Raw genomic sequence first — 22,338 nt, forward strand, 5'->3', positions numbered from 1 at the left:
GCGACTCCTTGTGTGGGTCTAAGTGTGTCAAACTGTACAGTGGGCCACTGTGACTTAAAGCAGGAACGTCAGCTTTTTTTGGTCTCAGAGCTGCCCTTTTCTCTGACTCTTTCTTACTCTTTTTCAGATTGAAGAAATGAAGCAGTTACGATGCAAAAACAGGTCACTGCAGATCAACATCGACTGCCTCAGCAAAGAAATTGATCTGCTTCAAACCAACGGTATGGTTGTATGTGTGTCTTTGATATAATGCTCAGTATTCTTTAGGATTTTCACGCCTTGGACTTACAATGTGAAATCAGTTTGTTCACTTGTGTTCTGTCACTATGAAGTGAACAGTAAGCCAGATCGGTCAGGCCTGCTTACATCCTCTTCGGCAGGCGCAGTTAAGTACGCCTATTGTGCTGTTAACTACCAGTTCTTCCTGAATTGCCTCCTGTTGCTCAAGAGTAGCAAGATATTTATTACCCCCATGGTAGCACTTCCATTTCCCAGGCTAACCAGCTAACACACATGAAGGAAGGACAAGAACAGCGCACGTGGATGCACTGTGTATCTCTCACAAAAGCTTTATTTAAACAGCTTTTAGGATCCATACCAAAGGTATAAATGTGGTGCACTGGAAAGTGGACAATAATGATAAAGACGTGTCTGTGCACATTTTTAGATTCAGATTTGCAGCTGAACGTGTGCACATGTGGATCAGCCCTCTGCACACCCTTTCCTAATCTTATGGTGAATACAAAGCAGCTTATTCATGTCGTTTCTCAGAAATTAGCCTGCTGATAATGGAAATAGCCATGGAGAGGAAGAATTCTTCTGACAAAAATCAAGCTGCCAATGAGCCAACCTTAAAAGTGTGACATTTTGTTGTGGGTCCCATGTCTCTGAAAAGGTGACATTCAGTGAGCCATTCAGGTCTCAGGGAAACGGAGCTCCTCCCTCTGCATCTCCAGCTAACTTCAGCTTAAATCATGCTGCCTTCTTCTTCTTGCTCTTTGTTTGGACTTTAACATCAAATCTCATCATCGGTCATATCGGACACTTAACTGAAGAAATAAACAAGCTGATAATCATATGTTTCAAGTTTTATATTCCAACAAGGGAATGTGACATCTGGGTTCTTTTATTTTATTTCCTACCAGTCAAAGTTTAAAAATCCAATTTCCCATCGGTCAGTGAATGCATCGTCAGTGCAGCACCATATGAGCAGCAGGCCTTTAGGCAGTGAAAACAGAAGAACTTCATGGAGATGTGTCCTCACCCAGCCAGCAGACAGATGGAAGATTCAGGCTCAAATATAACGGCAGCCGACCAGCGTTGCGCGGTCCAACTGCAGATGAGGGAAAGGAAGTAGTTGCTGTCAGTTTGGTGTGAGGTCTGAGCTCTCAGGTCATTCACCGGATGCTCTTTCATTCTGTAACAACATGCTCTGGACCTGAGGGAGATGAGGGCAGAGGGGAGTCGGGGTCGCTGCTCGCCCTAAAATGATCTGACTGAGTGTAAATGAACGTAAGAAAAGGGAGCTGCTGTGTTAGTTTGACCAAAGCATGTCACAGACCTCAGGAAACTGTCAGCGAGAATATGTCTGCTTTAAATCTGCATCTTTCTGGTCTTATGTAAGAAGCATCATTTAGTATTCCACAATGTTGCTGATGTTTCCGCTGATCAGGCTGATCGCTTTAGACGTGCCAAAGTGACAGAACTGATTTATTCACTTGATTTTTGTTAAAAACGCTGTGGACATGAGGAGGAGGAGAAGCAGGGAAAAGCTGATCCAGCATCAGGGGACGCACACGTGATCAGGCTGTCAGCTGGTAGTTAAAGCTGCAATCAGGGGGAAAAGAAGGGGATTTTCTCATCTTCATCTGTGTGACATTGGAGCTGTAAATGATACTAGGCACATGCATGTCCCACCATCGTGGCATTATTGTGTTTTAAATCTTTACATTTGTATTCACAGCCCTTTGCATTAGAATGTAAACCTTGATTTCTTCTGTCTCCATCTGTGTACAGGACCACACTTAAACCCCAGTGTAATCCATAATTTTTATGACAACATTGGATTCCTTGGTCCTATCCCACCAAAACCCAAAGGTACTTTATCTATTGGTAAGTTTAAGAAGGTCTGTCTGCATGGTCCCGTCTCTCTTCATTGGGGACATCTTGGGATTATTCACCATCACTGATATTACTTTCCTGTTTCTTTATATGCTAAAGTCAAGCCACATGTGTGCAGGTGATGTCATCAGACATGTGACATCACTCATGTCCACTGAGTGACTCCAAAAAACCTTCTCTAGAATGGAGAAAAGCTGTTGTGCAGTCAGTTGTGTAGTAAAGACCAGAAAGCCAAGTGGATTCCTGTCATTCATCATCAGCAGGACAACTGGAAGCACGGCTGAATATATGTAGTGTCCACCATGTTGGATATATACTTCTCATCACTGTACAATATTTTAACGAGCCTATTTAGCGTGTCCCAAACATAATTAGTGTAACGACATTTGATGGAAAGCAGAGCTGCTTCTGGCCCGTGTTGTGGATGAGGGTTAGACGTTGGTTAGTCATGAGAGGAACAATAACTGATCTATTCTTCTAGTGGAATCTGTAGGGACAGCGAGCTAATGTTTAAAAGATGACTGACGTTAAATAACCTGCCTCTGTAAACCCATGTTCACGGTTTTCTTTCTATGAGACTAAATCCAATAAAAGCAGCCCTTCAGCTGGGGGATCTTTCTTTGCTGTATGCAGACTTTACCTTTTGAATTTCCCCAGCTTAGAAATGAGTTCCACAGGACACCTGAGCTGTTAGGCTCCATGTGGCCATTATTCAGAAGTGATAAGACAGGAAAGGGGGTGGAGAGAGTGTGGGAAGCCTTATGGCCTGCTTTAGTCTTCCAGATGCTCTGTTTCTAGTGTCGCACTTTGAAAGGTCATTTAAAGTGTGAAATGTAATGTGAACCCTGCAGAAAAGCTTGTATGTTGACACTTTTCACAGCAGCTAGGCTGAACATTTTGACACCTTATGACACCTGCTGTCCATGCTGCGCCTCACACTGACTGCCTCGCTCTCCTTCCCAGAGTCGGGCGGTAAGACTGTGAAGCCCACCGCAGACCAGGAGGAAGATGAGGGCACGCAGTGGAGCTGCACAGCCTGCACCTTCCTCAACCACCCCGCCCTCAACCGCTGTGAACAGTGTGAATTCCCACGGCACTTCTGAGCCCAACGTGGCTGTGGCGTGCCGCTCCTTCCTCTGCCCGCCTGCCGTCTAACAGACTGGAGAAGACGTAGCCCTCTTTGGTTTTCTTTCTGTCTTTAGATTTATTGGACGGAGCGTCTTCGTTGTGCATCACACAGCCTTTTTTTCTCCATAATATTTCCCTTTCTTCCTCTCTAAGGTTCGCAGAACACTGTCCTCTGAAGGCTTGACTGGACAGTGTTTCCAGCTTGTTTTTGTTCCTAAAGATCGGCTGATACCTCACCTTAGAGACTTGGATCATGTGGGGTGGGTCACTTGCCCCTTTTCTGCTCAGTGGGCGACACTTTACCGCCGGGGATACCTCGCTGCTCCCACTTACAGTATTACGAGCGTGGCCCTGCAGGGTGCCGGCACACACTTTAACATGTGCTCACCACACAAGTGTCAGTGTGCCATTTCCTGGTTGAATGCTTTAGTTATTTCTTCTTGGATGGCGCGACCTGGGATGGGGTCTGTGTTCAGCCACTGAAGGGAAAACTAACAGACTACTTGTGGACTTGCAAGTTTGCCGTTTCTCGAGGATGCAGAAGGGCGAACAGCCAGCGTTGCTGCCACTAAAAGGTGCCTCTTGTCATCCCTTCAGCGCCTCTTTTCTGTCTACTCAGTTGTGATTGATTAAAAAAAAAAAAGTTGCATGCTTTGTGTACAGTACACGGAGGCTCTTTACTGTACATAATTTAGAATGTGCTTTAAAAACCTTTTCTTCACACTATGAATCACTTGTATTTCCTGTAAGTATAGCTTCATAGACTTTATTAACTTTTTTGTCTTGTTTTGTGTCTTCTTTCAAACAAGTAAGCACCATGCTCCCTGTTTAAGCTTTTTACTTGATATCTGTGAGAGTTGAAGCCTTGCAGAAAGAGGAGTTAAACCCTTGCAGTCACCATGAAGCTACGTCTGCTGGCCCATTCATTGCTTGTGTAATTACTGAGTTTCCTGTGTACGATCTGTAGATGTTGAGTGTCGAGGCGGTGGAGAACTTATCTAGTTTTCTTTAACAGGATCTGTTGGGGGTGGGGGTCAAAAAGCAAAATGACAAACTGCCATCTTATCTGACAACTGGAATGTAGGATTTGATGTGTTGGGACGAATACACCTCAGTGCAAAGAGACACTCGTTTTCCATCAGAATCAGGATCAATGTCCAAGTGCTTCTGGAGCAGCTGAATGGTTCTGAAGTTTCTGTGCAACCGTCAGAGATCAAAGTCAGCCGGTTAAATTTTGCTCTTATACTTCCGTGATTCTTTTATGAGCCCCGTGCCTTCTACACAACAGGTCCGAAGTGTTGCATCACGGAAGCAGGCAAAGCCAAAGAAAGAAGAGAAAACGCCCTGAAAATACGAGCACAACGTGACTGTCCACTTTGTATATTCTTGTTTTTATCTGGCTCAGACCATCCTCCAAAGTTTTTATTGATGAGGGTGCTTCTAAAGTTTACTTATTGTCATTAAGTTACCTTAACTGTGGAGTAGTTTCTTTTTTGGTTTGTTTTTGTTTTTCCACATTTGTGAACTGTTGCCTTCCATAAGTGCCTTTGAATTAATAATGACAATCTATTCTGTAACATCAAAGTGCTATTTTAAAAACCAAATTCTTACTAATGTGTAAACCCAGTTAGAAGTAGAAGATGAATTATGGTCTCTTAAGCACTTATGTCATACTTGTTCCTTTTACCAACCAAAGAAACCAGTTTTCAGCTTAATCTGCACCGTGGTGTGAAGAGGCGGTTTATTCATATTTTATTCATTTGGGGGGCGGGGGGGTGTAATTTGGATATCTTAAGTATTTTTTGATTTTTAGCTGGGAAAACTGTCTTTGTAACAGATAAGTTATTTGTAAAAATAAAAGATAAAAAAATCTGAAAGTTGTTGGTGGGCCTTTTGTGACGTTACATTTTGGATGTATTCTCTAGAAGATGGCAGTAGGGATCAACCTGTGGTTTGTTTCTTTACATGCCTCAGAGAAGGCCCTCATAGTGATACATCAAAGAAACGCATGACCCAGTTTACAAAAGAAGTAACACCAGAGGAGCTAATCATCAGCTACTGATCGGCAGAACTGTCACTCCAGACTGTAAAATCAGGTGTATGGCTTTCTTCACAGCCTGACTGACTACAGGAAAGCCTACAGCTTGATGCCACACATGGATAGAAGAATACTTGCAAGAGTTCACCAAGAATCCAACCAAACCAAGATATCCTTTGAATGGTGTTATGGTGTTTTTCCCCCCTCCTTTCCCTCTTTTCTGTCTTCTCAAACCCCAGCTGGTCGAGGCGGATGGCCACCCTTCCTGAGTCTGGTTCTGCCAGAGGTTTCTTCCTGGTTCTGGTTCTGCCAGAGGTTTCTTCCTGGTTCTGGTTCTGCCAGAGGTTTCTTCCTGTTAAAGGGAGTCGTTCCTTTCCACAGTCCCTCAGGCTCAGGACGGGAGATTGGACTGAAGACAAGTTTCGGTGCAATCTGTTGGTTTCCTTAGCTAGGATATTAATTTTTTGAATTGGCTCTATATGAATTAATTGGATTATGATTACAATGAATTGAATTCCAATTGGCTTGAATTGGACTATATTACTTAAGTGCCTTGAGATGACAATTGTTGTAATCTGGCGCTATATAAATAAAATTGAATTGAAATTGAATTGAACTAAATGGGACTGTGGAAGACAACCCTGGAGGTAATTTCTAAGCCAACTGCACAAGTTAACATCAAGTGCTGTCTCTAACAAGGAGACGCTCCCTGCTGCTGTTTTGTAAAGGCCTGAACCCCCATGGAGTGGCTTTGGAAACCGGTTCTGATGAGCAACAACCATCAGCCACCTCTTCTTCATGGTCGACTTCAAGCTGTATGCCAGGACTGAGCGAGACATCAGTTCAGATGCATCTCCCCAAGATATTCAGGAAGGACCTCAAGATGCTACTCGGACGAGATAAATGTGGCCGAGTGAGAGGAAAGGTGATCACAGCTAAAGGAGTTGAACTACCAGCAGGCACCACATCAGATGTTCAGGACAGTTACAAATACTTTAGGATCCAATAGGCAAATGGTAACTATGATGAGACCATAAGGAAGTCAACCAAGTAACTACAAAGAGTGAGGAAAGGTCAGCTGAATGAGAAAAATATTATTACTGGAACAATAACCTGGCCAAAAGAAGGAGGTAGAAGCCACTGGTACCAAGACAAGAAAACGCCTCACAATGCACAGAGGGTTTCACCCCAAGTTCAGCACGCTGGGACTGTGAAAGAAGGGAGGTGGGTGTCAGAGCCACTATCCAGGATGAAAAGACAAATATGAATATAGAAATAGATGAGGACGATGGGCCCCCAGTGGTTAAATGCAAAGTGAATGTCTGGGGCAGCTAAAACCCTGGGCAGAGGAGGAGGAACTATCATGGAAAGATGAGCCTCTGCACGGCATGCATCACCGACAGAATGAAGAAGTGGCTAAAAAAGGCTGGTCTGAGGCATTAATAATGGCAGCTCAGGAGCAGGCTTTGAGCACAAGAGCAACAGGGGCCGGGTCTACGTGCAAAGAGACCTCTGAGAGAGTCCAGCACATAGTAGCAGGGTGTAAGATTCAGGCAGGTTCAGCATGCGTGGAGCGCCAGAACCAAGTGGCAGGAACAGTGTGCAGGAACATCTGTGCCGACTGTGGTTTGGAAGTCTCAAAGTGGGAGATGTCTCCAAAGGTGGTGGGGAATGACAGAGCTAAGATCCCGTGGGACTTCCCCATCCATCCATCCATCCATCCAGACTGATAAACAGGTGACGGCTGACCAACCCGACATTTTGGTAGTCGAAATACAAAATATACCAAGGGCTGAAAGAGGAAGTCGAAAAAATGTGGGAGGTAAAGGTAGCAGTGGTAATCTGTATCATTTTTCACTTTTGGGAAGTCTCATGAGATTTCTGTTATTATCCATTTGGACCCATGATGCAGATAGAAACTGTTAGCTGTATGGTGTTCACAGATCATTTTATAACATATCAAATAGGTTGGTGGGAAATGGCAAAGACCTTTCCAATGTTGCTGTTAAAGGTCATCATGCGGGGGGTAGATAATGTGTTGTTGATGAATGATGGCCATTGTTGTGCACAAACACGCTCACATTCGTGTGTTCATGAGCAGTGTTCAGATTGAATGTAACAAACATGAAGTGAGCTCGAAAGATTCAAGTTATTCTTCTCTAATAGGAACAATGAGGATGGTCTTGGAGCAGTTTTTACAATCGGTTTGGGCACATGTGTGGCTGCGTTGCCCTCTGCTGGTTAAAATCTGAACATCTGCGATGATACAAAAGTTTAAAGTTCACTTTACATAGATTAAAATGAGCTAGCTCATGTTCATGGTTCACTATCTGAACTATGTTAACAGTTCCAAAAGTAACCAAGTGATGTTAATCTTTCACTTTTTTATGAGTGTCACTGAATTTTCCTCCTCATATGGTACAAAGTGTTTTGCAGGGCTATGAAGTACTGGAACTTGGACCCATGGCCTCCTGAGCGGATTTATATCTGCATTTATGTATTTTATCACAAACTGCTAAGATACTCCAAAACAAAGTAAGAATGAAAAAATGAAATGCATTTTTAATGTTTTTAGAAAACAGATGAGAGTTTAAAAGAGTGCACGTGAGATCCAGCAGTTCTATTTTAAAACAGTACATTTCCCCTCACAAATCACATTTTTTAATATCATTCTCATCACTAAAATTCTGTTTCTGCCATATTAAATAAAACATGTATGGCTCTAAATGATGACATAATATTTTCAGCATCCCCTGCATGATGGTTAAAGCAGGTTCTGCTAGTGATAATGCAGCCAGCTACCTACTATTCAGTCTGCTACCTACCCTTCTCCTGCCTCTTGTCGTCCCAGCTCCAATCAAGCATTTCTCACACTCATTAAAGCTTATCAGCCAGATCCAGATACAAGCTCTTGAATTTGAATATTAACATCCCCAAGTGTCAAATGCTTCAACATGGTAGGAATGAGAGTATATCAAAGTAATCGCATCTTAATTCTCGATGAAGGTCTTTGCAACCTTCCAAAAACTCTGAACCAGTTTTTTTATGCTTATATGCACCTTATTACTGTACTAGATAGAGCTTATAGTTAGGGATGGCTCAGGTGACCCTGAAACATCCCATAGTTATGCTGCTACAGGCCCAGACTGCTGTCTTAATTATCATCAAGACCACATCCTGCACCCTGCAGTGCTCTATTAGGAAAATATCTTACAATTAAATCTTTAAGATATGATGGAGCTCGGTCATTAAGAGCTTTATATGTGAGGAGAAGAATCTTAAATTCTATTCTGAATTTAACAGGGAGCCAATGAAGAGAAGCTAAAACTGGAGAAACATGATCTCTCCTGTTAGTTCTCATCAGAACTCTGGCTGCAGCATTTTGGATCAGCTGGAGGCTTTTCAGAGAATATGTGGGACAGCCCAATAATAAGGAATTACAGTAGTTCAATCTTGAAGTAACAAATGCATGAACTAGTTTCTCTGCATCACCCTGAGACAGGATGTTCCTGATTTTAGCAATATTACGAAGGTGAAAGAAGGCAGTCCTAGAAACCAGTTTTATATGTGCGTCAAATGATAAATTCTGGTCAAAAATAACTCCAAGGTTCCTCACTGTAGAACTAGAAGCCAAGGAAATACCATCTAGAGTAACTATATAACTAGACAATTTCTCCCTGAAGCGCTCAGGTCCAAAGAGAACAACTTCAGTTTTGTCTGAATTTAAAAGCAGACAGTTCTGAGTCATCCAGGTCTTTATGTCTTTAAGACAGGCTTGTAGTCTGACCAACCTGTAGGTTTCATCTGGTTTCATAGATAAGTACAGCTGAGTATCATCAGCATAACAATGGAACTTTATGCCATGCTGTCTGATAATGTTACCTAATGGAAGCATGTATAAAGTAAAAAGAATCGGTCCAAGCACAGAACCCTGAGGAACTCCATGACTTACGCCAATGTGTGAAGAAGATTATTAATTTACAAGAACAAACTGGAATCTATCAGATAAATATGACTTAAACCAGCCTAATGCAGTTCCTAGGGAGGAGGGATGCTTTCTTGGAGGTTTCAGTATAGCTCAGGGCTCAGGCTTGGCGAACCCAGAGTCCTGCCCGGTGGTGGATCACAGGGCACGGGGGTGCCTATTGTAGCCAACCAGGGAGCTGGCTTTTGTGGGAGTTTCATTACTCTTGGCCCTTTTTTTCTCCTTACATCCTCACACCCCCTCTCTTCTTACTTCTCTTACATATAACACATCCATTCACATAGGATTTTGGGGGGCGCGTACATGCGTGGGTGTGGGGTCTACCAAACTCTGCGGCCGCCTGCTCCTCAGTTTTATTTGCACCTAAGACACACTGACACCTCACGCACACATACACTTAGGGCTTTGGGGAGGTGGGCGTGCTGCGTAGTACCTGGTGGGCCCTCAGTGTAGTACAGTTTCCTGCCTGTCAATTTTTTAACAGCTCGCTTCCTCCTCTTTATTCCCTCCCACTCCTCCCTACTACCCTCGCTGGCAGGTGCATCTGGGTTCCAGGGGCAACTTTGCCTTGGATGCCGGGTCGGGTGCTGGCTCGCTGGGGGCAACTGTCTGAGGTGGCCCTGTCCTCTCTGCCGGGTAGAGGTGTGGTCCTCAGGCACATGGGGCTCATGGTCCTGTGCTCGTGTCTGCCCAGCGGAGCCCTTGCCCAGCGGAGCCCTTGCCCAGCGGAGCCCTTGCCCAGCGGAGCCCTTGCCCAGCGGAGCCCTTGCCCAGCGGAGCCCTTGCCCGTCGCCCCTGGTTCCCTGGCTCCTTCGCTCCATGGCTTTGGGGGCTCTACCTGGGGTCTTAAAGCAGTTGGTTATTTGTTTTTTGGCTGTTGGTGTCTATCTTTTCAAACTCTCTCCTTTTCTCTCCCTTTACTCCCCCTCTTTCTTTGATTTATCCTTTCAAGTATTATTCAGTTTTCAAAACTTTTCAATTTATTTGCTAGATGTGAAGTAAAAACTTTAGAAAACCCAGTTTCTCTCTAAATCTATAGGTACAGTCGAGAGCAGGCCAGCTGACAGTCTTGCCTGGGCCCGGGATGAGATCATTTTAGATGCCCCCCCCCCAAAATGTGTTCATTACATGAATATAATTTAATTTTCTCTGTAGCACTTCATGGGTTTCATAAGAAACACATTATAGTTGTTTATACAAAGTGTAAAGGTAAAAAACAATATCTTCATTTTAGATGTCAGAAAGTATTTGCGCCTCCCAATGTTTTCTTTTCCGTGGAATCCGGGTCCAAATGGCGCTTTGAGTGTTAAAAGGTTGCCGACCCCTGACCTAGCTTGAACAGTGAAAAGTATATACCCTCTGTAGGCACAGCACAGAGTTAAACTGAGTTGTTTAAGTGCTTTTATTCACAGGTGCACAAAAACACAAGGCTCCGAACTGATATTAAAACTGTATCAGTAAAATTCTTCACAAAAGTAGAGAATATAGTGTTCCTCACTTTGAGGCAACATGGAAAAACAACACATGTTGCTTTATTAAGATCAGTGCCACAATAAGTAGCTGAATGGAGTGAAGTGCACTGCACTTTCACACTTGGATAAAGAAATAGCATCAGATTGTGACATACTGTGGACTCCATCAGATCGAGTCAATTTAATGCTTAAAATGGAGTCTGGAATGAGTTCAAGCAAAGGCGACTGGTTTATGCCACAGTCTGATTTGTAATACACATTCAGTCCTTTTGACAAATGTTCACTTTCTTTCAGTTTTCCCGTTACTTCTGGGATGTGAACTCAGTTTGCATAGACCAAAAAGGTTTCTGCAGTCTAAAAGCAGATGTGGCTGCTCCGGTAGCGCTGGATGAGAGAAATCAGTTCAGACATGTTGGAGACGTGTGGGTGAGCATTCATGACTTGCTCCACCATGCTCAGAGGAAACAGAGTGCTCAGCTGGCTCCTCAGGTCCTTCCTCTGCTCGCTGGGCAGGCTCTCGGCCTGGCCGCGCAGCTTGGTATTGGAGGGGGTGCCCTGCATCCATGGGTCCCTGGGCAAGCTGTGGGTCTGTCTGTGTGAAGGCTGTCTGAAATACCGCTTCTCTGAAAAATGAGCAGGGTGCTCCTCGTTAAATGGAGGCAAACCTGGACAGGAGCTCCACATTTGCTGATGGTTGGTGGACATCCTGATGTGCTGGACACCACACCTGCAGTGGCTGCACATGGGACACTCACAGGACACTGAACCATTCTGATGAGGGTTGTAACCTTGTCCGCTCAGGGAGAGCCTCTGGTTGTTCCCGCTATATGAACCAGAGAAGAAGTCGCCATGGCTCAGACTGTAGCTGCCCACTCCACTGCTGTAGCTGTGCAGAGGGGACTCCATGCTGTATGTCATGTCTTGGATGTTGAGCTTGGACAAAGAGCTCTCCATGGAGCTGAAGGCTTCGTCTCCATCAGGACTTGGGCAGCAGTGGAGACTTCTGTTTGACTGGCCTCTGAGGCTGCCAGTGTCCCCCTGACAGAAGGATGCGTCACTTGGTGAGGTTTGGTGAGACAGGTCATCTGTGCTCGGAGGGGGGGGGGTAGATGATGTGAATAAGTGCTCGGGCTGATATGCGGCGGATGATAAGTTCTTGGCCCTGTCTCCCAGAGCCCTCAGTTCATCAGCCACAGACAACGGGGATTGGTTGGCCCTCTCTGGATGGTAGAACTTGCACTTTACTCCATAAGTACATTTCTTACCTGAAAGAGGCAAATGCAGTGATACAACATTTTAATAACGCAGGATGTGTGCATGTTTAAGTGTGTGGTAAACCCTAAACTCCTGTCTCAAATAAAAGCTGTTATATCCAGACACAGTTTACACTTACTGCAGAGCTCTGTGGAGCTTCTGGGTTTGCTGTGTGGCCCCAGCTCTTGTGTTTTAACTTGTGTTTTATCTGCTCCGTACCTGGTTCCCACCCATTCTGACAGATTTTTGGCAGTAGGGCCAGTAGCATCACTTAGAAGAATCTAATTAAATCTTTACCTAATGAAACTACGAGCAGAAACAGTGGAGCGTGAGTCAGGCTCATTGCTCACTTTTACAGAACATATCATTGCTATGAGTAGTTGTAAGTTTGTTCAGCAGGATCCAGAGATACTCTGGATTGTGTGAATTGATAACGCCCCTTGGAAACTGAAAGTGACATGTTCCAGCCTGATCCACAATCATGTATTTGAGTAGCAGTGTCAGACAGAAGCACAGGCAGGCAGAGAAATGAATCTTTCTCCTTCTGATAGATGAGCTGCCTACTGTGTAATTGTAATTCTCCAGCTGGGAGTCCTTGCTGAATGAAAACAGAAGTTTGACACATTCTAAAGAGAAAAGGGATTACGCTGTATTGAAATAACAAAGTAATACAGGAGATCATTTGGCATTTACACTTTCTCTGTGGGCTGAGAAAACATTTTGTTCTCATGTAATGCTTTAGAAACCAGTTGGAGAATCTCTGTGATCAAGTGGTTTCTGTCCACCCCTTTTCAGACAGATTGTCCGACAATGAGAAAGCACAGACAGTTCTACACTATTGAGTTACTCTTTGGTTTTGATAGTCTAAAGATTACAATGAGGTTTCATGGTTTTTATGAACTAAGACTTCCATGTTGTTGGTTTGAGATCAGTTCACCACAGTGACCCAGTCTATATCTCACCAACTCTTAGATGGATCAGCAATTCAATCTTTAAGTGCCTTGAGATGACAATTGTTGTAATTTGGCGCTATATAAATAAAACTGAATTGAATTGAATTAATCCGATTTATTTTTGCTTAACCTTTTGGCTGACATTTCTGTTTATCGCGACATTTCTCTTTGATACATTACTGGTCCTCAGTAAAAAATGCTTGGACTGTCATTTTTTGCCAACTGCAGATTAAAAAAGATTTTGTCCAATTTGAACTTTAGTGCCAAAGAATAAATATTAGTATGCTAACTAATTAAACTGAGATTGTGACCACCCCTAACATCAGCATCCAAAGACGATCATTGTGAGATTATTTGGATTTAGTGAAAATGTGCGGCCATAGAACAGGCTCACAGCGCTGCCAGCAGGGCTGTATGATCCTACAGGAGCCATAGGTTTCATGTTCAAAGAGCTGTTTGTATCTTTGTCTGGATCCACAGGTTTAAAGGTCATTTAAAGAGACTCTGAAACTGCTGGTCCTTCACATGGACATTGTTTTTACTGCTATTCCTTTTATTGGTTTGGATGAGTGATTTACACAAGTGTCTATGTGGGAAAATGTGTTATAAGCTATGGCGTAACCACGCATTCTTTGGGGGGGGGGTCGTGTCCCCCCCAATATACAGAAGAAAATATGTAAAATGCATGTGCATATGTCTTATTTATTTTCAATGTATTTCCGTGTGTTACCATGGGAACGTAACGGCTGCGCCGCGGTCAATGAGAGTGACCCGCCGGGCGCGCCGCCGGGCGCGCCGCCGTCTCAGCAGCGGCTCTCCTTATCTTTACGTTGGACTTCTACTTTTGACGGAGCCGCAGCTCAACAGAGCAGATTGTACCAGAACAGGAAATCCAACACAGAATCAACAAAATAAACTTCCGCCCCCTTTCAAAATAAAACAACTTAAAACAAAAATAACATTAGACTATTAGACTTTTCATTGTTAAAGCACATTTTGAGACAAAAGAAATGAAGCTGAACTTAAAAGTCCTCAGCACATTTTTTGTTAAAGGAAAAGTCTGTAATTTGTTACATCATTAGTTGTCCTTATTAAAATATTTCCATAAACAGGCTTTGGGTATTTGGTCGTTTTCCATTGGAAGCTGTCCTATTTGCTACAGTACTACTGGAAGAGCATAATTGTAATTGGTAGGTGTGTTTAAGGTCAGTAAACAGTGAGCAACTAACCAAAACAAAGTGGGGGGGCAGTCACTGTCTCGGAGAAATTACACTATTCCTTTAGAGGTGAACTTACATGGTCAATGTAGTCCTCTAAACTATGTTCTAAATGTCCAATTTTTCATATATAAATAAAGAATTGTAGATAATGCACTCAACAATTTTGTTTTTCTTGGACCCCCCCAATGTCTAAACCATGGTTAGGCCCTTGGTTATAAGTGTGAAGTATGCACCCCTGGTGATTGAACTTTCTCAGAAATGTTCCACTCTGCAGTTTTTAAACAAACTTCTATTTAGATGAAGTTGTTTTAGTATCTTCATACTGCTTCTTATTGTCATTTGAATTACTCCGAAGGAAGTGAAAAAACAAAAATATGAACCAACCGTATGGACAGTGCTGCAGCTTATTGTCTGGGAGCCATGGCTTCTTCCGGAGAAAATCATCAATAGTGGGACCATTTCTACCAAGAGGATCATCTGGAGGCATGAACCTGTGCCAGCACAAAGATATGGTTAAGCCAAGGTGATATGAGCTGAGTACACATGACCCAGCTGATTATTCATTTCCCTTCAGAATCTGTTCAGGTCTCTGCACACAAGAACACTTACTTGTTATTGGCAAAAGTGTACATCAGGAGCCTCTCCTCTATGAACTTCTTCCACTGCGGGTTCTCTGTCTGCAGGTCACGGTAGTTGTCGTTGGACACGATAATACCGTCTGAGTCGAACGCCAGCTTGATGATGTACCGGTCATCGTAACACACCACCCTCTTACCATTCACACAGCGGGACGGGGTGTACACCAGGATCTTCCTTCTCTCCAGTTCATGGAGAAAATGTTGATCTACGGGACAGATGAGAGTTTAGTGTTTAGTATAATGCTTCATTTTTAGCTGATTCTTGTTATCTCTGTGATGGTAAGTTGGAAAATTTGTTGCACTTAGCTCAACCTGATTGAGTCATTGCTTACTTGATTCAAGTGTGTTAAGCCCAGGGAAACTTCCTGGGTGCACCACAGATTTCAGAGTCAGAGCTTTTAAACCAGTTCAGGGTAGAAAACACAATATGGTCTCTATCACTCATCATAGAATGCAATGCTAATTTTGTTGCTGCGTTACAATGTCTTGCTTAAGCTGCACAATCATTTTAGCATTTTCTTGTTTTTAAAGACGAGTCATGAAAGGTTCCATCAACCAGAAAATGCATGTGCTGTTGCACCTGCACAGAGAAAAGCAGGTTTTGCTGCACTTTGTGGCCATGAACCATGCCTACACTACCAAATTTAAACAATTCAGAATGGTAGAAAATCCCACGTGAAAGTTTTCTTGCTTTTGTGTCTGAAGTTAATAACTGAGAAACAGAAACACAACACAAATGTTCCAGGAATGAGATCATTCCCTGTTCACAAATGGGTTCAATGGTTAATATAGGAATTTGTTGAGGAAGCAGCACAGGGACATAATCATATAATAACAGTGTAAAAAATCATTTCTGGTGCTGCTTTGATAAATGATGTCATTGTGTCTATGTGATGCCTTTCCACAGCAGACAGTTTGACTTGTCATGTAAGCATTCTGATTAGGGAGCCAGAAAATCTACTGCAGCTGTTCTGTTGTTTTATCTTCTGAAGCAGGTGACCTGCACATTGTAGTCCAGTTGATCCCACTGTGAAAAACGACTTGCTTTGACAGTAAACTCTACAACAGGAGCTGATGAGTACGCTCTAAAAGCTCATTTTAGCAGTCATGACATGAACATGAACTGGGGACCTGTCCAGGGTGCACCCCACCTTCCACCTGCTGACCGCTGGGAGAGGCTCCAGCCCCCCGTGACCCGACCGACGGATTAAGCAGGTATAGAAAATGGATGGATCTAACATACCCCCACAGCAGTATTGAACGGTTAAAAAAACCCACTGGAATAGTTGATTTTACAATTGTCACTCAGACAGTTTTTTATGTAGATATAAAATAATTGTTTTAACATTATTTATGACGAGCATGTGAGAGACAACAACTGAGGGCAAAGAATTCCTTGCATGTGTCTACATACTTAGGGAAATAAAGCTGATTCTGATACTGGATTTCAGTCAGTTATACTCAGTGTTTATGGAGTCTCTATTAACCCCTGGAATTACGTTGATGCCAAAGAAGCCACCATCAGTCTAAGCTGGCTGCAGCTGCCAAACAGGATGAATATAACAAGGGATGGGAATTCACTTCCAGCCTTCAGGTACATGCCCGAGTAAACTAAATTAGTTTAAATTAGATGAACAAAGGCAGCTTTGAAATAGAAATTAATTGTATTTAAATAAGACAACACAAGTCCTCTCGAAGCACTTCACAATTAAAGCCCCTTTTATACACACCCTCTCACAGCTCATTTAATTCTAGACTTTCTGTTACATTCTCGCACACACAACACATCAGCAGGATTCTGGGATCCAGTATGTTACCTGAGAATTAAACCACTGATATTTCAGTGTCAGTGAATTCAAATAAGCATTCAACTCTCGTCATCAGCAGCGGCAGCAATGCTGAAGTGTCAAAGACACCAGAGACCCTCCTTTACTTTGAGCAAAGAAAAATGACAAACGGAAATTCTAAGGTTACAGGTGGCCTCTCCCTTTGTCTGGCTTCCCACCTGGTCAGAATGAGGATCTGCAGCACAGTCAGGTGACCTCACCTGTGATGGGGGCGTCGGGCCGTGGCAGCTCTTTCCTCCACAGGGGAACAAACACTGTGATGTCGCGCAGACCTTTGTCCCAGAACCAGTTCACTGCCAACTGGAGGCCCTGGCATGAAAACACCTTCTTGTCACCATGGCTGCAAAGACACAAATGTCAGAGACGACAACAAAAAACTCATCTTTTGCATTTCCATTCATATTTTGCAGACACAGCTCTTTTTCCATTTTCAGGAAATTGATGGTGTTGCAAGTTCTCAAAAACGCTAATGTAAAAGCACATGAATGAGTCATCTGACACAGAACTGAGACTTCTCACATGACTCACTTATAACTGTTAAAAGTGACAAATCTGAGGGTTCATTTATTTCCTTTTAATGCATTGTAATCAAAGATGCTTTTTGAAACTGTGGAAATAGTTCTCGTTCAGAAAGTCAGCACCTTCTTGGACTGAGAAAAATAAATGAACTGTATCTGGCAGTTGTTATCCATCCAGCCGTTATCTTCCACTTATCAGAGCTCGTGCTGTGGAGGCAATGGGTCCAGGAGGGAAACCCAAACATCCCTCTGCCCAGCTACACTCTCTGGCTCCTGTCAGGGGATTCCAAGGTTACCCGGGCTGGATGGGATATGGAATCCCTCCAGTGTTTTATGGGTCTACCTATGGTCCTCCTGCCCGTTGGACAGATGCCCGAACCACCTGTTGACAATTGGTCAGAGCCTTCTCCTCAACACCCTGGAGAAAACCTTCCTAGGAAGGCTGAGTAGTGGTTGGAATATAGTTGGAACACACTCTCCAATCCCCCTTCTTAAAAATGGAAACCATCTTCCTCGTGTGACAATCCACAGGCTTTGTCCCAGACCTCCATTGAAGAGACATATTGGCCAAAGCAGCCACACAATGTCCATGGACCACCCCAGCACCTTACTCTCCTCTACATAGAATCCCCATCTTAATGTCGTGGAGGGGTTTGAGTATTCCTGTGATCCTACAATCTGAAATTGTCCAAGGCTCAAAGTGAGCGTAACATTTTGTGCTTTGATTCTTCAAAACAGAATAAAGCTTTTATATGTCTATCTAACTGGATTTACTGGTCAATATGCCATTTCAACTTATGTCTAGGATTTAAATGCTAGAATAAATGGCAGTGGAAAAACTGAAACATTTACAAAAACACAGAACATCTCCTTCATCCAAACCTGCCGTAAAACCTGTATGACCAGAACATACTCAAGAGCTTCTGAAGAAGTAAACTGGATTGTTTTGCCTGCAGGAGAAAGTCATAAATGTGTGTGTGCACACACCTGTAGGAGTTCCCCCTCTTTTCATGAGCAGGAAGTGGTGCGAGAGGCTTTGTATATAACGACAAAGCTAGCTAGTTATGAATAACTTCATCTTGCATAACTTCGCTGATGGATAATCAAGGTCCCTAAGTGATGTTTCATTGATGGTTTAAACTTACACTGCAGGGCCTGTAACTCTTGCTCAGATCCAGTCAGACAGTTCCACATTAGCAGCCGGTTTATTTGTGATTTTTAATGGACTTCATTAGCTAAGCAATCATATGGGAAAAAAGTGACCTGCATTCATATAACACTGATACACTTCAAGCTATGTTCACATCGATACAGCCTCATTCTCTCTGTCACACACACTGATAAATGCATCGGAGGCAGTGTTTTGGCCCCAGTATGAGATGGGCCACAATAGAAATATGCTTAAACTAATTGTATTTGCATTAGAATAGACCTAAATTAGAAAGGAAAAGCTAAAGGACTAACATTATATCACATTACACAGGTGGACACAGGTGGACACATGAATCCGATGAAGAAATGTCTGAAGCACAGTGTCACCGGTGACCACCTGCCACTGGCTCCAAAACATCTCTGGCTCCAGAAATAAATAATTTAGTCAAATCATGTTTAAGTATCACTATAGAGGCCTTGAGATTGAAAAGGCATGTCTGTCATTAGCCATCTGATTTCATGCAAGTGAGATACTGTATTTATGAGGGCCTCTGTGAAAAAACCTTTATAAATTGATCAGGAAGAAAGAGTTACAGACCTTCAAAGTGAGAGGTCAGGAGGAAAAGGGAAGATGAAAACGTGCCATTCAGATCAGGATGAGTCTGTAAAACAAGCCTGAGCTGGGGCAGTCATGCTGCCTTGTCTGGAAAAAGGTGTGACAGTAAATACTTGATCTTTCTTCCTCTTTCACGTCATGTCCTTACAGGAATATGAGTTGTGAAAACATCTCTCTTTTGTTTTGCATTTTAAATTCAAACCATTTCCTCCACCCACTCACAGTGTAATCTGTTTGAGCTACTTTTGACTCAGAACTTCCTTGTGTGTTAACCATGTGATCATATGATGCTGCAGTTCTCACTGTAGAGTTCCACATATAACGAGTCACACGAGACAAAAGATAATTCAACGTCTGCGGGGTGTTTCTGTTACTAGCATTATCATAATCATGTTTGAGCTCTGAAACATGCTTGAGCATAATTTGTTCTCACCTGCAGCTCCCACACTTTTCTTTCCCTTTCCCTTGCTTCCAGTAGACCTCAGCTTCAACGTATGTTGAAAAAATAAAGAGAAAAGTCCAAGTCTCAGGCTGAAAAAAGAATTCCTTGTATGACTTTTCTTTTAAGTACGCATGGTAAACAGACCCAACAACGGTCAAACAGCTCAGATCTAAGGCACATGTAAAACCACGTGTTACACTGCCTCTCTTCAAATGAGTAGACAAGAAAGAGAGGAGTATAGCCATAGATGATGTTTTCACTTCCACCATCTGCAAAGAGGAAGTGCGGTCTGATCACATCTATGAACTGAGACAAGGTTTGACACGCACAAACATGATCTATAAACTAAAATCATTGCAAAACACAGAAGAGGATTATGTTTGTTCTCTTCATTTCTTTCTTTGGATTCTGAGTATGAAACAATAGCATCCTGCTATTTCAAGCCATGTTTTTTTTCCAGGAAGTGAAGCGAGAAATCTTCACTGTCAAATTAAGTTTAAGCTTGAAGCTTTTTAAGTTTTTGTGTTTCACTGTTTAGTTTGGCTCAAAATGAAATGCTGGCTGGACAGTGGAAGTACTGCACTGTTCTGCTTTATTATTCTTAAACAAGATTCAGTATGCATATCCTGCACCGTTTAGTCCACGACATTTGTCTGTCAACTATGGGACAATCATCCCTAACATGACTGCAGGCTGTTAACAGTCTTAGACATACTACTCCCGTAAAGATTGGGACACAATAAGGACAAATCAAATTGTGGGTAATAAGCTTTCAGTACATTTTGCAGACAGTTCTTTGGTGTTACTGTTGTTTGTTGAGTGCTTCATGTTACATTACACTTAGCTTAAAAATGCAAACACTGAGATATAAAACAAGTGTTGTGACAGAGAAGTTAAGTGAGCTCACCTCATGGCCACGTTGCTACCATCTATTACCACAGGTCTGAAGCCAGCAACTGGCTCTCTGTCGGGTCCCACTCTGGCTTTGCTGGGACTGGGGCTGCAGCCTCTGGGCACCAGCTTGGGGCTGTTTGGAACACTCTTGTTGCTGTAGGTGCGAGTGTGGCAGGTTTTAATCAGCTCCTCCAGTATGTCATTAGTCTGGGCATCTTCGTGGAGGCTCTCCAGCACCCTTACAATGTCGCTGTGAGAGTATCCTAACTTAAGGAATCGCTCCACTTTGGTGCACTGCTGCTGCTGGTCCATGGCTGACACTGAGTCAGAGTGCGTCCTCTCCTCGGTCTTCTCAGGACTATCTGACTTGGCAGTCGCACTTCAAGCCTCCTTATTCTGGCTCATCAGCGTCTCCACAGTGACAACCTGTGTTTTGGAACAGTTGACAGGTGTCAAAAAGGGGATGGAGACAGAGAAGCTCTCTCAGTGTAAACACAGGAAGCACAGCTGCGGTCTCACAGGGGCTTCCAGAAAAAAAAGATTGTGGTCTGGTGTGCGCTGATAGAATCTGCTCTGGTTACCACAGCCTCATGACTGTCAACGCAGCGCAAACACCGGCTGACGTCACCCTGGTTAAGAAAGCCCCGGTCAAACCAAGAGAGGAAGCAAAGAGTTGGCAGTGATGCCTGGCCTGATTTCACCCCTTCAGTCACTAAGATTAGCAATAAAAACACAAGTGAATGGAAATGATGTGAATGGGCATTAATGTTTCGAACCTCAGCCCCACTCCACATGGTGTTGTTAAACTCTCTGGGAACCCCCTGAGCCTCAAGCTCAACGAAAGATTAGACTGATGAAAGCTGCTGAGTGACTCATCCATCGTCCCTCCCACAGTAGAGATATTATAAGTTCAAAACTTTTAAGATCCGCATACAACAGAAACCATTTAAAACACAAAACCTTGTCAATAACTCTGCCGTACAAGATGTGCCGTTAAGACAAAACTCTTTCAACTCGCAAGATGGCATGATAAAATGTACTGCTTTACATGGCACCGTGATATTTGAAGAATGAGGAAAAAACAAGGATGTCAGGGTTTGTTTGCTTGTTAAATGCAATGAATATGTAGTAAGTGTCAGTCAGTATCTTATCTTAGTATCTTAGGCAGAGAAAATGAATAAACAGGGTGCCTGCACGTTTGAAGTTTGAAGTTGAAGGTGTTTTTAATCTGACATGTCTTCATCTCGGTACAGCTTTGCTACAACATGCACCAAACCACATCCTTTGCTGCTCATTTGAAGTTCAAATAGTCTCTTAGACTCCTTGTCTGTTCTGACATTGGAGATTATCATTGACTCTGCTTGTTTGCTTTTCTTGTCTGACAATATTTGCTCTTTCTGACGTTGAGCTCAACACAGACCACAGCCTGCCCCCAATAACAGCCTATCACTTACAGTCTGAAGCTTTAACAAGACAAGAGGAAGAGAATTCACATTCACACAAAAAAGAAGCCGGGTGCCTCTGTCACATGACTAAAACTGTGTGTTATTTTGAACTTACACATTCAGTAAGTGTCTGATCGCAGCACGAGTCCCATCTCCTGGCTGTGTCTCTTTCTGTGTGCGTGAACTGCTCTCAGTCAGTCACTCTGATGAAAAAACCGGTCTGTGCGTGCCAAACTGCTCTTATTACTCAAAGGAAGGGAGTGCTGCTGAGAAAAAAAGAAAAGTCTCCAACCAGCAAGGAAAACAGCGCTCTGAAAATTTGTGTCAACCACTTCCTCAAAATGACCCATTACTGATCCTGGACCTAGTAGCTGGGATTCTACCCTCCCTCCCCTTGCTTTCTTTTTCTTGTTTTTCTTTGTGATGTTCGTGAACACTTCCTGGTGAGGTGCAATAGATTCAGCCACAATCTATGTGGCTCCAGGAACCCTGCAAAGGATAAACCGAGGCATCAGAAAAATGTTTAGGCATTTGATTTTAATTTACCGGAGAGTTTCCAACTGTTCTCATACAACAGTGTGAGACTCAGAGAGTTTAAAGTGTTGTAAGTTTTGC

At 43.2% G+C, this 22,338-nt stretch overlaps 2 protein-coding genes across 4 annotated transcripts in view; one reads left to right on the forward strand and one right to left on the reverse strand.

Moving 5' to 3' along the window:
• tab2 (TGF-beta activated kinase 1 (MAP3K7) binding protein 2) overlaps positions 1 to 5,126 on the forward strand; it is a 45,300-nt gene extending 40,174 nt beyond the window's left edge. The window contains exons 5-7 of one of the 2 annotated variants that reach the window (XM_072362828.1): positions 128 to 221; positions 2,017 to 2,112; positions 3,085 to 5,126. In XM_072362828.1, the coding sequence (XP_072218929.1) occupies positions 128 to 221; positions 2,017 to 2,112; positions 3,085 to 3,224 (330 nt within the window). In that variant the 3' untranslated portion in view covers positions 3,225 to 5,126. The remainder of the gene's footprint in view (positions 1 to 127; positions 222 to 2,016; positions 2,113 to 3,084) is intronic. The other variant, XM_072362829.1, reaches the window with a different exon arrangement.
• A 5,534-nt stretch (positions 5,127 to 10,660) lies between these two features.
• Positions 10,661 to 22,074, reverse strand: LOC140267522 (probable ribonuclease ZC3H12D). 2 transcript variants are annotated; one of them, XM_072362830.1, is made up of 6 exons: positions 21,839 to 22,074; positions 20,292 to 20,704; positions 16,857 to 16,996; positions 14,781 to 15,015; positions 14,556 to 14,662; positions 10,661 to 12,009 (listed from the first exon to the last, which is right to left on the reverse strand). In XM_072362830.1, the coding sequence occupies exons 2-6, from the start codon at positions 20,588 to 20,590 to the stop codon at positions 11,099 to 11,101; spliced, it is 1,692 nt and encodes a 563-aa protein (XP_072218931.1). In that variant the 5' UTR covers positions 20,591 to 20,704; positions 21,839 to 22,074; the 3' UTR covers positions 10,661 to 11,098. The 2 variants fall into 2 exon arrangements, with proteins under 2 accessions (XP_072218931.1, XP_072218932.1); XM_072362831.1 differs by lacking the exon at positions 21,839 to 22,074 and having other exon boundaries at positions 20,292 to 20,879.
• Between the last annotated feature and the right edge of the window lie 264 nt (positions 22,075 to 22,338).

The sequence above is a fragment of the Leuresthes tenuis genome, unplaced genomic scaffold, assembly GCF_036924035.1.
Source record: "Leuresthes tenuis unplaced genomic scaffold, fLeuTen1.0.hap1 SCAF_13, whole genome shotgun sequence".
Lineage (NCBI taxonomy): Eukaryota > Metazoa > Chordata > Actinopteri > Atheriniformes > Atherinopsidae > Leuresthes > Leuresthes tenuis.